The following is a 13,330-nucleotide window of genomic DNA, read 5'->3' as shown; positions in this document are numbered from 1 at the left end:
GCTGCCGATGCGAAAAACCAAACGGCTAATATGCCACTCTTATGGGAAATTGCCTTGACGGAGATTTTGTGACAAACACTAAAACGCGTTTTTCTCGGAATACTTGATTTGGCATAATAGCCGAATTTTCAATTATGGGCAGTATATGGGAAAATAGTTGTTAGGCACACCGATTTTATTAGGGATTACATTATAACTAGATACCTGTGATGCGACTTTCAACGTAAAAAAAGGATTTAAAAATCTAATCTCTCTAAATTTGTTTTTCACAGTTTTAATTTTTACTAACGACCAAATGGCCAAATGGAATTATGTTGGTCTCTTTTTTAAATACACGTACGTATTAGTCCAAAAAATAAATACTTTTTAAGATTTTAGAAAATATAACAGAGGGAAAAACCAATCATTTCTGGATTTTTTAAAAGGTCAAATAAACGCAAATAAACCATATTTAATTATTTGTTTACTTTTTGAGTATTTTCGAATGTCTCTAACTCAAAAAGGTTTCAAAACACCCAAAAATCAAACAAATAAAATTTAGGTTTTTATACCTTTAAAAAAACTCCAAATTTTATTTTCTGAAAAAAAAAACAAAAATTTCAAAATACAACTTTTCAAAAATTCAAAATATATGAAAACAAAAACTTGAAAAATTAAAAAAGTCTGAAACCAAAAAACTCAAAAAATTTAAAAATATAAAAATGAGGAAAAAATATCAAATTAAAAACATAAATTCTAAGATTTTGTTTTTAGATTTAATATAAAACTGTAGTTTTTTTCTGGCAAAAAAAAACCTATAAATATTTTTAAAAAATCGTAAATCATAAAGAAATTGAAATAAAAAATAAATGAAATTTTAAACTCAAAAAATAACAATAAAAAAATTAAAAATAAAGACATAAAAACTGAAAATTCAAAGATTTAATTTAAAAATTTAAAATTTCTTAATCTTAAAATTAAAAATTCCAAAATTCAGAAAAATTGATGATTGCGTAGTTAAAAAATTTAACAATTCGAAAATAAAAAAATTGAAATAAAATAATTTAAGAATATAAATTTAAAAATAAAAAATCTAGGGAGCTGAAAAAATTAAACATAGTTCAACCATGAATATCCAAAGTCTTCGGATAATTTCACTCCAGATAAATAATCTAATTACAAGTTTTTTTTATCTCAAAATGCGGTCTGTAACCTAAAACATAAATTCAAAATGCTTCAAAGTTTTCTGATTTTATGTAATCTAAGACGGCGAAATTTAATAATTTTAGATTTTTTTTTAGATTTTAGTATTTTCAAATTTAATAATTCTAAAATTTTTTTTTAATTTCATTTTTTTTATGACCCGGCCGGTCTTCTTGTAATTATTTGACTATAATTGAACTTTGAATATGAACAAAAAAACGAATGGAATCAGGTCACTCATCTCTTTTTTTATTTTATTATGTTTGGGTTTGTTCAAATATTACGTCCAGAGATTTTCGGGAATTCAGACCCCCCCCCCCTCCCCCCTGTCACGCACTTTTCCTATACCTTAACATGGGCTGTCACAAACCCCAGACCCCCCCCCCTCCCCCTATTCATGGACGTAATTTTTGAACGAACCCTTTACGCATTTCTATGTATTTTATGGTTGATGATTCTGAAATGAAATAATGGTTCGTTAAGATTAAAATAAAATGATTTTTGGGCTATTCTTTCACGCTAAAATCAGCCAAAATTTACCCCCCCTCCCCCCCTTTGTCACGCTTTTCCTATACTTATAACACGCAATGTCACACTTGCTCAGACCCCCCCCTCCCCCCTAGAGCGTGACATACTTTATGGATGACGCCTCTCAAACAAAAATCACAAATTTAAATTTTATTGAATAAACTTTATTTACCGCCGGCTTTACTGGTTTTCCCAGAATATATTACACTTTAGTTTTTGTAGAGTCCGCTAAACTAAGCTTTTTTCGGCTAACCTCACAATCTTAGCGTTTTGTTCACGTTTTAAATTGTTTTTTTTTCAGTTTTTCTTCATTAGTCATAAATACATAGTTATCATAATAGTATTGTATGTTCATTATATCATTTTGCATGCAACATTTTTTGTTTTACTTTCTTTTATTTATAACTCAATGCAATTTTGCAACAGTTTTCACACTCCTTCTTCGATTTCGCAACCTTCCACAGGGTTTCTTTTTTTCAATTCGATTTATTCGCTTCCTTTCCCACCGCCGCTTTAGTTGCCTTCTTCGCGGCCGGAGCTCTTCAAACGGGTGCGTTTGAAAAACGGAAATAAAGTTTAAAAGTTAGAATTGGAACAGAAAAAAAATAATTAAAAGCCCTTCGCAAGAGTGAGTTAAAATCAACATTCGATGCTTAAAAGTGTGGGGCAAGGGGGAAACTTTTGACCTACTACAAGATTAGTATTATGTACAGGAGTTGCGCACGAAGAGAAGCCCGGAAGCCGGAATCGAAAGAGAAGGATTTTTTTTTTTTTGGGTGTCGTGAAACAAGTTTACCGTTGCTGCTGATAGATCGGAATGTTTTGCGGCGAAGCGGTTGCGGTGTTGATCGAAAGGGGCGTCCCCGGAGGCGGCATCATGCCGAGCATGTGGTGATGGTGGGGCATGTGGCCCGGTGGTCCCATCTGCATGTACTGGGGCGGGAGGGGCGAGCTCTGGAACGGCGGCATCGGTCCAACGTGAGGACCGTGGTTCATGCCGTTTGGCGGCGGAGCGGTTGCCGGGGCTTGCTGGGGTTGTGGTTGTTGCTGTTGAGGTGGGCCGTATGTGGGGAAGCTGGGTCGTGGGCCGGCTTGGTTCGGGAGTACGCCTTGGGGTGGTAACGAAGTTGGTTGTGGTGGGGCGACCGCGGAGCTGACGACTGGCGGAGGCGAAGTGGGATTGGGGAAACTCTGTGGCAACGGGGACTGCATATGGCTCATGGTCATCATGGTGTGAGGCGGAGCGGCGCTGGCCGGGGCCGGCTGTTGTGGTCCTGGTCCTGGTCCAACCATCGGCGGCATATTTGGCATGTGCTGTGGTGGATGTCCCGGGACTGGGGGTTGCTGGGCCGTTGGAGGCATTTGCTGTGGCTGCTGCTGGGGTGGCAAGCTGGTTGGTCCATTGTGAGACATCGAGGGCATCGCTTGCTGCGGAGGAGGAAACTGTGGAACCGAGCTCACGCTCATTTGTCCCATGTCGTGCCTCAGCTGGGGCATTCCGTACGGGGGTGGTGCCATTCCGGGGAAACTCATTCCCGGTAGATTTGCAGCGTACATCGACGGGTGCATGTTGTACATGGCCGGCATTGACGACTGACCGGGGAAGCCCGGCATGCCTCCTCCATATCCGGACGGTCCCATTCCCATCATCATCGAGCGGTCCGGTTCTCGCATCAGCGTATGGTACAAATTTATCGCCTCAACCAGGTCACTGCTCAACTGTGTCAACTGAGCGTGCTTCCGGTCAACCCGCTCCAACTCCGTGTCTATCAACGGTCCCATCTGATTCACGTACTGCTCCAACTTCAGCATCTCCTCACTATCCGTCGACGGATCTTCCGGGTCAGCTTCGTGCAGCAGATGCAGCAACCTGTCGATCTTCTCCTCGTTGATCTCCACCACTTGGTCCTTCCCTCCGACTTCCTCTTCCTTCTTCTCGTCTGAAAATTGCACACTTTTTTTACTCTTCACACTCGGCTCAGGCTCCGCGTTCAAATCCGACGACACAAAGTTCGACGGAAACAGCCCCTCGCCGCGCTGATTCTGTCCCTTCCACCAGTTCGGATCGCTGTCGTCCAAAACCATAATAATCTCCCCAGCCTGGAACGTCAACTCGTTGTCCTCGGCCGCCTCAAAGTCGTACAAGGCACGAACCTTCCTCGCTTCCGCCGCCGGCACCGTCGCTAGCAGTGCCGAAGGATACAGCGACGACCCGCCACCACCACCACCGCTGGCCATCTTCGGTGACTGATTACTACTACCACCACTAGCCTTAGTCTCCTTCAACGACAGCTCAATCGCCTTCGCAATGTCCTCCTCCTCCTGCTGACTAGAGACCACGTTCGGGTCCTTGCTCAAAGGTTGCTCCCGCTTGGGCGTCGTCGCCGGATCGCTAAAGTCGTGCCCCTCCGAGCGGAGCTTCTGGTACAGCGACGGAATCAGATTCAACTGGGGATCGCTCTTGAACTCCGCCTCGGCCCACTTTTTCAAGCACAGCTTGAGACGCTACAAAAAAAAAATACATTTATTTCAAAGTACCAACCAAAGATCCAAAAGAAACTCACCGTATTAACCGTGGGTTGACTCTTCTGCAGTAGCTTCTTAAACTCGGTTTCAAACTCGCGCGAAGCGATCTCCAGGTGAAACTGCTTGCCACAGTTGCTGACGCAGGCGTCCAACAGCTACAAATCAACCAAAACAAAAAATCATCATCAATTTCATTTCCCTACAAGCGAGTAGGGCACAACTCACCGTGATGGCCTGGATGACGACGTGCGGGTCGCTGTGGTTCAGCCGCTTCACGATGTTCTTGAGGCACTCCTTCGAGCTGGCGGCACCGTTCGTCACCTTGTCGCACACCTCCATGATCAGGCCCCATTTCTCCTGTGTGTTGTTTTCGTTGGTCGCTTTTTCTGCGGATTGGAAAGTTGAATCGATTAGGACACAAATGAGTCGATGCGTGACTAAACCGTGAACCCGTGAACGATAGTGGGTAGTGAACGCAACAATTCAACAGATAAGAAGGCTTCATTCTTCGTTCTAACAATGGGGACAGATTAAAGCGCCATTCCAATTTCAAAGTAGTTTCATATTATTTAATTACGCTGGCGGTGGCGATCCTCGGACACCACAACATAGCTGGTGGGTTGGTATGTCTGGCGGGCAAGACATTTTTTGCATACCAACCTTAGCCACCGCTGGCCATGGAACTTTCTTCGCAAGCGAACACAGTGCATTTCGCTGTGTGGTGAATAGATATTATACGTACGTGGAAGGTATGTACAGGGTGGAAGCTTATGTTGAGATTGTCCGATATGCAAGAGTTTTTATTGTTTGAATACACAACCCTCATCTCATCATCTCATCTGTTACAAAATGTAAAGAATTTGCAAGCAAAGTTAACACTTTCCTAACACCGACGCGAAGATCAAGTACCTAGAATGCAGTACCCAGAATTGGCCACCGAAAATGCGCTTACCTAACACGGATTCTAAAATTCAAAAAAAAAATAAAGTCTTTCAATTTTATTTTTAATTTTTTTTTTCTAAGCAATTTTATCAGAATTGTTTTGAACATTCTAAATTTTCTATATTTTATATGCTGACAAAAACTTGAAATAAAACTTGTAGCAGCCTAATTTATAAAACAAAAACAAAAAATACGAAAATACAGATTTATATTTTCTTTTTATATTTTAACCTTTCTAAATTAGGGTATTTTAACCATTAGTGGACCCCCTAGTAGAGCCGAAGCACATTTTTCACAAATTTTCAATATTTTAAGCACTTTTTCACAACCCTTTGTACAAAATAATGGAATCTTGAGTCTTTTGAACAATGTTGAGTATTTTTTCATCAATTATTTGTTTTTGAGCAGAAAAATAGCCATTTGAAAAAAAAAGTTTTTTTTTCCTGTTATGGACCCCCTTTTCCTATAGTGGACCCGGGTCCATAATCCGATTGTGGACCCGGGTCCACTATAGGCAAACTGTTATTTTTATACCAAATTTAACCGATATTTGATGTTTTGATGCATGGTGTAGGTCTAATAATAAATATAATGAATAAAAGATGTATTTTGCTTGCTGAACAAATATGTTTTGTTAACAAATTTGGCTTTAAACAACAAAAAAACCTAACAGACATTTAAACACATTTATTTCCGAAAAAGATCAAAGAAAACGTTTCAAAACCACTTTAAACATAAAAATAATTTAAAAAAGTAATTTTGATGCATTTTTTTCCATATTAATTACATAAATGGTTGACCGAAACTAAACAATAGATTTGTTTACAGTTGCTGATAAAACCACGCATGTTTATTTAAAAATAATGTTTTGTTAATGATTTATTGTTATAAAATATCATTTCAAACTGAAACTATGATGCTTCAGTTAAGTACCATTAACTATAGTTTTGATTAATTATAAATTCTTTCGGCTTCAGCAAATTTGGTACTTTTAACATGAAAACAGCTATATTTATACTCATTATTGAAAAAAATATGCGTTTTGGTTGATTACAACAAGCATTTATTGTATGTTTAAGAGAAACTTTTGCTTAAATACAAAGTTTTTTATTATTTTTGTAAGTTAAATTAACAGGGGTCCACTTTTGGAAAAGTTTGGATTTTCGTTGTCCTATATTGGACCCCCTAATTTTTGCTCGAAAATGAGCAGTTCTTCGCTTTATTTTAGTAAAGTTCCTTAAACTTACATTATTTCGACTTGCTGAAGTTGAACAATCAGTCAAAAAATGATTGGATAGTTAATTTAATCATAAAATATAAATGCAGTTTTGTTGTGAAAATGCTAGTGGCCATTGCTAATTTCAGATGTCGAACTCAAAACACTTATTTGGCTGAAAGGACACGTCAATGTCAGCCAACATTGTTTTAAATGATGCTGACCATGCCAAATAAAAGATTTGTAGACAACAACACGCTTGAAATTGTGATTTTATTGAATTTTTCATCAAAAACCCTTCAGAGGGTCCACTATAGGAAAGGGGTCCACTAATGGATAACGTACCCTATTTAAGTTTTCAAAATTTGAAAAAAAATACTAAATCTTAAATTTTTTGATGTTTCCTAATTTTCCAATTTTTTTTATCTCGTTCATTTAATTTTTCTATTCAAAATTTTCTAAATTATATTAATGATATAAAAATAGAAATTTTCCAAGTTTTGAAAATTTTATATGGCCGTTGCAAATATTTTTCAAGGTTTATGTCCCTTGCCTCTGGCCAATAACAAAAATATAAAATTTCAACAAAAAAACTATTTTTAGCGACACAAAATGCGAACCTGTGCAGCGAACTTCAAACTTCCTACTTTAAAAAAAGTCATTTAATTTGAACCCTCTACTGCCCAAATTTTTTTCGAATTTTTTTTTTCAGGAGGTCATTTTGAGCAACTTTTGTTCTACGAAAAACTTTACTTCTCTTGTTTTATGTTTTTCTTGTTTCATTTTTAGTATTTTAATTTGCATTTTTCTTGTTTAGTTTATGTTTGTTTTTGGTAGTATTTGGCCTATTCTACCACCTCCTGTCATTACATTTTGCCTATCTAATTTTTTCATGTTTCTACAGTCACTTTTACAATTTTTTGCTTGTTTTCACATTTTCTGTATTAAAATGTCACCTTATCATTTAAATTGTAAAAAAATGGTCTGGAACACTAGAAAAATTACTGCACACTTCTTTTTACTTAAAATATAGGAAATGCTAGTAAAAAACACAGCCAAAGTTGACCCCTAAAGAAATTACATTTTTTTAAACATTGGCAAAGTCACTAAAAACAAGTAAAACTTCCAACCCATAAATTTTCTAAAATTTTAAGAGTTCTTCTTTCCAATGCTTTTTAAAGATCGAAAATTGGTTGAAAAATTGATTTTTGGCTATTTTTTAAATCGAAGCCCGTCTAAAGGCGGGGTTGGGTTGTAGAGGGTTAAGGTTTAAAGGTAGCTTTTTATCGTTCAAGTTTGTATGGGGAAATTTGAAATAAGTATGGGAAAAAGCAAAAACATCAAAATTTTGAATCCGAGTTATTAGCGATTTACAGAAGACATTTTTGTATGATTTTTTTTTATCATCAACTTTAACGATCTATAGCGACTCTTATACCTTATCAGATTTTGCTAAAATTTTTCGCAGATGCTTATTTTTGCCGTATAAATCGAATCAGGGGGTATCCCTGTGGCCATTTCTTCCCTATGGACGATTTCTGTGTTTAGGGTGTGTCAAGTTAGCACAAGATTAAAACTTCTTTAATATTAAAAGTGACAACAATGCACGGAGTTTTTTTTTTCGGGTTTTAAGGAATATCTCAGGATTGAATTCAAATTCTTAAAATTTTTAAAGTCTTTATTTTTTTGATTTTGATGTTTTTCTTAAATTATTTAAATGATCTAAAACCATAAATTATAATTTTTTTATTTGACTAAAGTTTTTAAACTTTTTCAATTTTCAGAATATGATTTTTATTTTTTAATTTTTATTTAATTTCTTAATTTTCTAAAGCAATATTGAAAATTTTTCTTCATTTCCATAGTTTTTAAAAACTTTTGAAATGTTCTAAATTTTCTATATAGAAGAAAAAAATACACAATTTTTTAAATTTTGTGAGTTTTGAATTTTTTATTTCATATTTAATTTTTTTTGAACATTCTAAATTTTATATACATTATATGGTGACAAAAATTTTAAATAAAATTTGGACCAGCCTAGTTTCTAGAGCAACATTTGAAAGGGGCGGGTCGACGTTGCTCTTACGGCCTTTCGTCCCACCGCCCCTTTCAAATGTTGCTCCAGATTCATAAATAAAAAAATACGAAAATATAGATTTATATTTTCTATTTTTTTTTATTATTTTGACCTTTCTATGTTATTTAAGTTTCCAAAAATTAAAAAAAAAACTAAATCTAGAATCTTTTGATGATTCTTAATTATCAAAATTTTTTTTTTTCGATCATTTTTTTTTCATCTCGACCATTTCAATTTTCAGAATATTAAAAAAAAATCTAAATTATATGAATGATCTAAATTATAAATTTTCCAAATTTGTAACATTTTCTAATTTAGTTAAAGTTTTTAAACTTTTTCGATTTTTAATTTTCTAAAAATTTTAACATTTTTATGATTTTCCAAATGATTTATAACTTTTTGCTTATTTTGAATTTTTCTATGATTTTTTTTTGTAAAATTTTGTATTTTCAAAAAAAGGAGTTTTAGGCGGGCTGCGAGGACGCGAGGATGATTTTTTGTGTTTATTTTGCTTTGTTTGTGATCCGATGTTGCACGCGTTTGGTGGTCATTGTGCTAATTGAAATTGATTTTGATCACTCGCTGTTTTGTGAAATTTAAGCAATTGACTCGTGGGCAGCGACAATATCAGCCCTTCCTTTATCATCGTTAATCGGAAGGCACGCCGCCGGTTGAGTTCCTCGAAGTAACTGTGTTACAAAACACTTAATAACATACGTTTATGTGGCGTCCTAAGTTTGTACCTTTTGATTTTTATTGTTTCCAAATTCCCTAAAATCAATACAGTCCAGATGTATTTCGTATTTTTTTTATTTTCTTTCTTTTAACATGAAATACGAGTTCTGTGACTCCATTTTAGTCAAATTTGAATGGTTGATTGTCTATAACATTGAAAAAAGCATTTTTTCAATATTTCATCACCGTCATTTTGGCCGCCATCTTGGATTAAAAAATTCCAAAACCCTTTAGAGTAGTTAAGGGGTCATACCTAAGCTAAACAATAAAAAATAAGACAGCAACATTATTATATATTTTTCGTGATTCGATTGTCCGAAGTGAATTTTGCGAAGTCCTTCGGATAATAGAGTCTGGACTGTATTGTATTCCAGTTTTGGTATTAACTAATCAAGTTATCTAATTTATTGAAGAGTCAACCGTCTTTTATGTTGTATTTTTTTTTTTTGTATAAACACGCGTTTTTTTATAGTAAAATCCTAATGATAAGTTTTTCCCATGTGTAGTTCTACTGCTCGCTTGCCTAGCGTTCGATTTTTATTATTTTTTTAAAATAAACGACATTGTATCTTTCCACAGGCGGTTGCTTATGATCGCATCACCTACCATAGTGAATCCTGACCTCATACCCATCTTACTAACCCCTCAAAACTCCCATGATACTTTGCCGATTTAGCGGTCTCCACCATGCAAGTATTAGACTAACACTCCCATCCACTTTCCCGTGATCATACCACTGGTCGTGGCCGGCGCCGTAATTGATCAGCATGATAGGGGCCTTTGATCCATAAATGTAAGTTGCATTTCCGTTTTATTTTTCAACAATTAGCCACCCTGCTGATATTTATTCATGATGTTCGCACATCAAGGACACTACTGCTCGCACTGCAGCAACAGCAGCAGACAACAATGAAAGGGGGGAAACAAATACCTAGATGGAAATGAACTCACCGACCGACCGCTTGCGGGTAATTGATTTTGTTATATTTACTATTAAATGCTGGGGGGAACTTGCATTGACTTTTTTCTGATCGACCGCTGATTCTGAATCAATCGGGGTAAACGAAACTTTGTGTTCGACGTATTCAAGCTACTTTTGAGGTGCAAATTTGTCTCGAATGTTGTTCCAAACCGCAAGCGAGCAAACTAGTGCCTACTGCAGCTAACTTAATTAATAAATCAAGTGTGAAGAGAGCGAAAAGCGCGACGTGTGTTGGTTGAGGCAGCAAGAAAAGGCAACCAAATCTGGTTCAGCAACACAGTCTCAGATGATAACGACGAAATGAAGCCCCCTGAGAATTGGTATGGTTTCACAGGTCAGAAAAGGTCCCGTCTCGACAGCGAAAGTTGATTTATATTAGTCATCCTTCTCCAGAGCAGAGACGATGACGAAATTTGCTTCCGACCGACTCACCTATGTCCGCTGTCAACGTGGATGGCGTTTTGAATATTCCCATCGTGCGCGCTGCTGCTGGTCCCCCGCTCTCAACCTTCCGGAAGTTCAGGCAACTCGGGATGACTCAAGGACTTTCCGCTCGGAACTCGGAAGCGTACAAATAAAACGCACTTTGTTTTGCGCGACGACGATGACGACTCTACGGTCGGGACTGTTTTCTATTTGGCCGTCGTCGCTCCTCCTTTCTTTGGCAAGAGGAAAGCAAAAACAGCTCCACCTCAAATTTGGTGTCCCCCCTCGCTCGAGAACCTCCTCCACCAGAGAAAGAAAATAATCAGCTCGATTTTCCTTCTCCTCTCCCTCACACTTCTCTTTGTCCACCACCCGCACACACAACGAACTTGTTCTTTCGATGGCGAATTTCACCCCCAAAAACGACTTTTCCTCGCGCAATTTGACCGCCGTTCGGTGCACCGTGTCGTTAGCTAGCGGTTCGAGGCCGATTCGGATGCCGCGGCGGAAACTAACCCGGAGTAAAAACGAAAAATTTGCAATGTCGCGACAGCGCTTCGTCTGACGTTTGCGTGACTTTTCTGGTTTTTTGACTGCGCGACTGTGATGATGATGTTGCTGCTCGAAAGCGATGATAAATCAAATCAAAACAGTGCTCGAAATTCAGGGGGCGATTTTGACAGTGCAAGGAGAGGGATTGGACAGTGGGTGAGGAGAACTCCGACATTGGGAGGGATTCGGCGCTTACTGACTCCGACATTTATTTTGAAGATTACTTGAGTTTTGCCGGTTTTGCCTTCCTCACCTTACTGGAAAAAGGCTATAAAATCACTCTAAAAATGAACTTTTTAATTAGGTAGGTCACCTTCATTTGTATATATCGACTCAGAATCACCAGCTGAGTCTGTGTGTTTGGCTGTATGTAGACATGTGTACCAAATCAATGTCACTGGAATATCTCGTCACTGGCTGAGCCGATTTTGACTGTATTGGCCTCATTCGATTCGTCTTGGGGTCCCATAAGTCCCTATTGAAATTTATAAGATTTGGTAAAGCACATCAAAAGTTATGCTTAAAAAACTGCTGCATATAAATTTCACAATTTGCAAAAAAGGGTGGTTTTTGCATGAAAACCTGCCATATTATATATTTTTAGAATGGTTCTGAAATGACATTTCTTGTGGATAAAGAATTTTCAAAATCTGACTTACCTATCTAAAGTTACAAGCAGTTTAAAAACTGGTCCGAATTTACATAACCTCAATCTATTTCCCCACAGGTTTTTGCCTTCCTCACTAAAGGCTAGTACGCTGATCGGAAGGAAAGGGGTCAAGAAACAGCTTTACGAACAGCAGAACAAAGAAGAGGGAACGATTTCTTGGGGCTTTTCTTCACCCTCTCTGGCTTGCTTACTCTGCCGCTGTTGCCCATTTGAAATTTTTCTTGACCGATTCCTTCCGAAGTGCGTATACCGCTTAAGTCAGGTCTGATCGCCACAAAAAAGCCGTGTAGAGGGATGCCATTTTCCTCAAAGGGGTTGTCTGTATAGTCTTGACAAAAAATCTGTAGGTAGTCTGTTTTTTTTACTCATCGCTTATTTTTATTAGGACCACTTACGTGCTGCAATCACGTTCGGGGGGGTTGGAACAACGATGCCAGATTATTTTATGGGAGATCTGTATTTTCTTAAAATTCGTCAAATTCAAATTCGTCAAATTCGAAGCCATTAAAGATTTTTTGCTACTTTTAACAACAGATTTAAGCTTTTTAATCATATTTATGCTTAATTAAATCACTAAATTGTTGGAATTTTTAAATAAAATCAACTAAAGCCAGTATTACAGCCTTGGGTGGAATCAAGACCTGCAGAAATTGTTTGCTTCAATCGCACAAGAAAACGTGAAATAATAAGTGTTTAAGTGAAAAGTGTCTACTTAAAAATGTGTTGTAAGAGGTAATTTTTGAATAAAGATAAATTTTCAAACAAACCTTTTGTATGTATGTATGTATGTATGATCCCCATACCCGCAGGCAACTTGGTCCTGGAACACATGTGAGCGCTAGGTGAACAATTCGATCATCTTTTACTCCGTAATCTGTACACCCACGTGCATAAGTTTTTTTGCACGAATTTTTATGCTACAAATACCGGCGCATAGATCAAAATGGTTTCCCGCTTCCCTCCCCAAGCGCCGGAAATTTGTAGCGGGTGTAGGGACACTTCGTATAGACGCCCTTGCTCCCATCACGTCACTGAGGGTATGGAGCGACGAGAAATTAATAAGCATGCCCCCCCAGTCGAACCTTCATTAGAGAAGCAGGCAATCCACAACTCACAGCGAACGACCGAGGGAACACCCTACCGCGTATATAATAAGGTTGGCGTAGTTGTCTTGATTGTTTTGTGCGTATGATATTGCACACTTTGCACCAAATTCTCCACCCTTGCAAATAATATCTGCACACCAAATATTTGCACACTTGAAATCCTACCCCTTCTCCCCCCCTCTCGCCTAGAGTGGTGCGTGTCTCGACTGAGCTTTGTTGCTTTCGACCACTTTAGAACAGTTTCAAACTAGGGTGTGTGTCTTGGATAGTTTTTTTCTGCTATAGTTTGAGGTGTGCACTTTGTTGGAGAGCTTTCCACAAATTGCACGATTGTCTAAAAATCTCTGAAATCCGCAATAGAATAAGTGAGAGTTTTTTGTGTTAAAAA

At 37.5% G+C, this 13,330-nt stretch overlaps 1 protein-coding gene across 1 annotated transcript; it reads right to left on the bottom strand.

The window, feature by feature from the left end:
* Window positions 1-2,086: 2,086 nt before the first annotated feature.
* On the bottom strand, window positions 2,087-11,223 carry LOC120423106 (signal transducing adapter molecule 1). Its single transcript, XM_039586785.2, has 4 exons — window positions 10,621-11,223; window positions 4,462-4,622; window positions 4,275-4,391; window positions 2,087-4,215 (listed from the first exon to the last, which is right to left on the bottom strand). Exons 1-4 carry the CDS (start codon window positions 10,661-10,663, stop codon window positions 2,503-2,505), a joined length of 2,034 nt encoding a protein of 677 aa, XP_039442719.1. The 5' UTR covers window positions 10,664-11,223; the 3' UTR covers window positions 2,087-2,502.
* Between the last annotated feature and the right edge of the window lie 2,107 nt (window positions 11,224-13,330).

Source organism: Culex pipiens, chromosome 2 (genome assembly GCF_016801865.2).
Source record: "Culex pipiens pallens isolate TS chromosome 2, TS_CPP_V2, whole genome shotgun sequence".
Taxonomy (NCBI): domain Eukaryota; kingdom Metazoa; phylum Arthropoda; class Insecta; order Diptera; family Culicidae; genus Culex; species Culex pipiens.
Note: the sequence above shows the minus strand (reverse complement) of the source record. Positions and strands in the feature narration are given on the sequence as shown.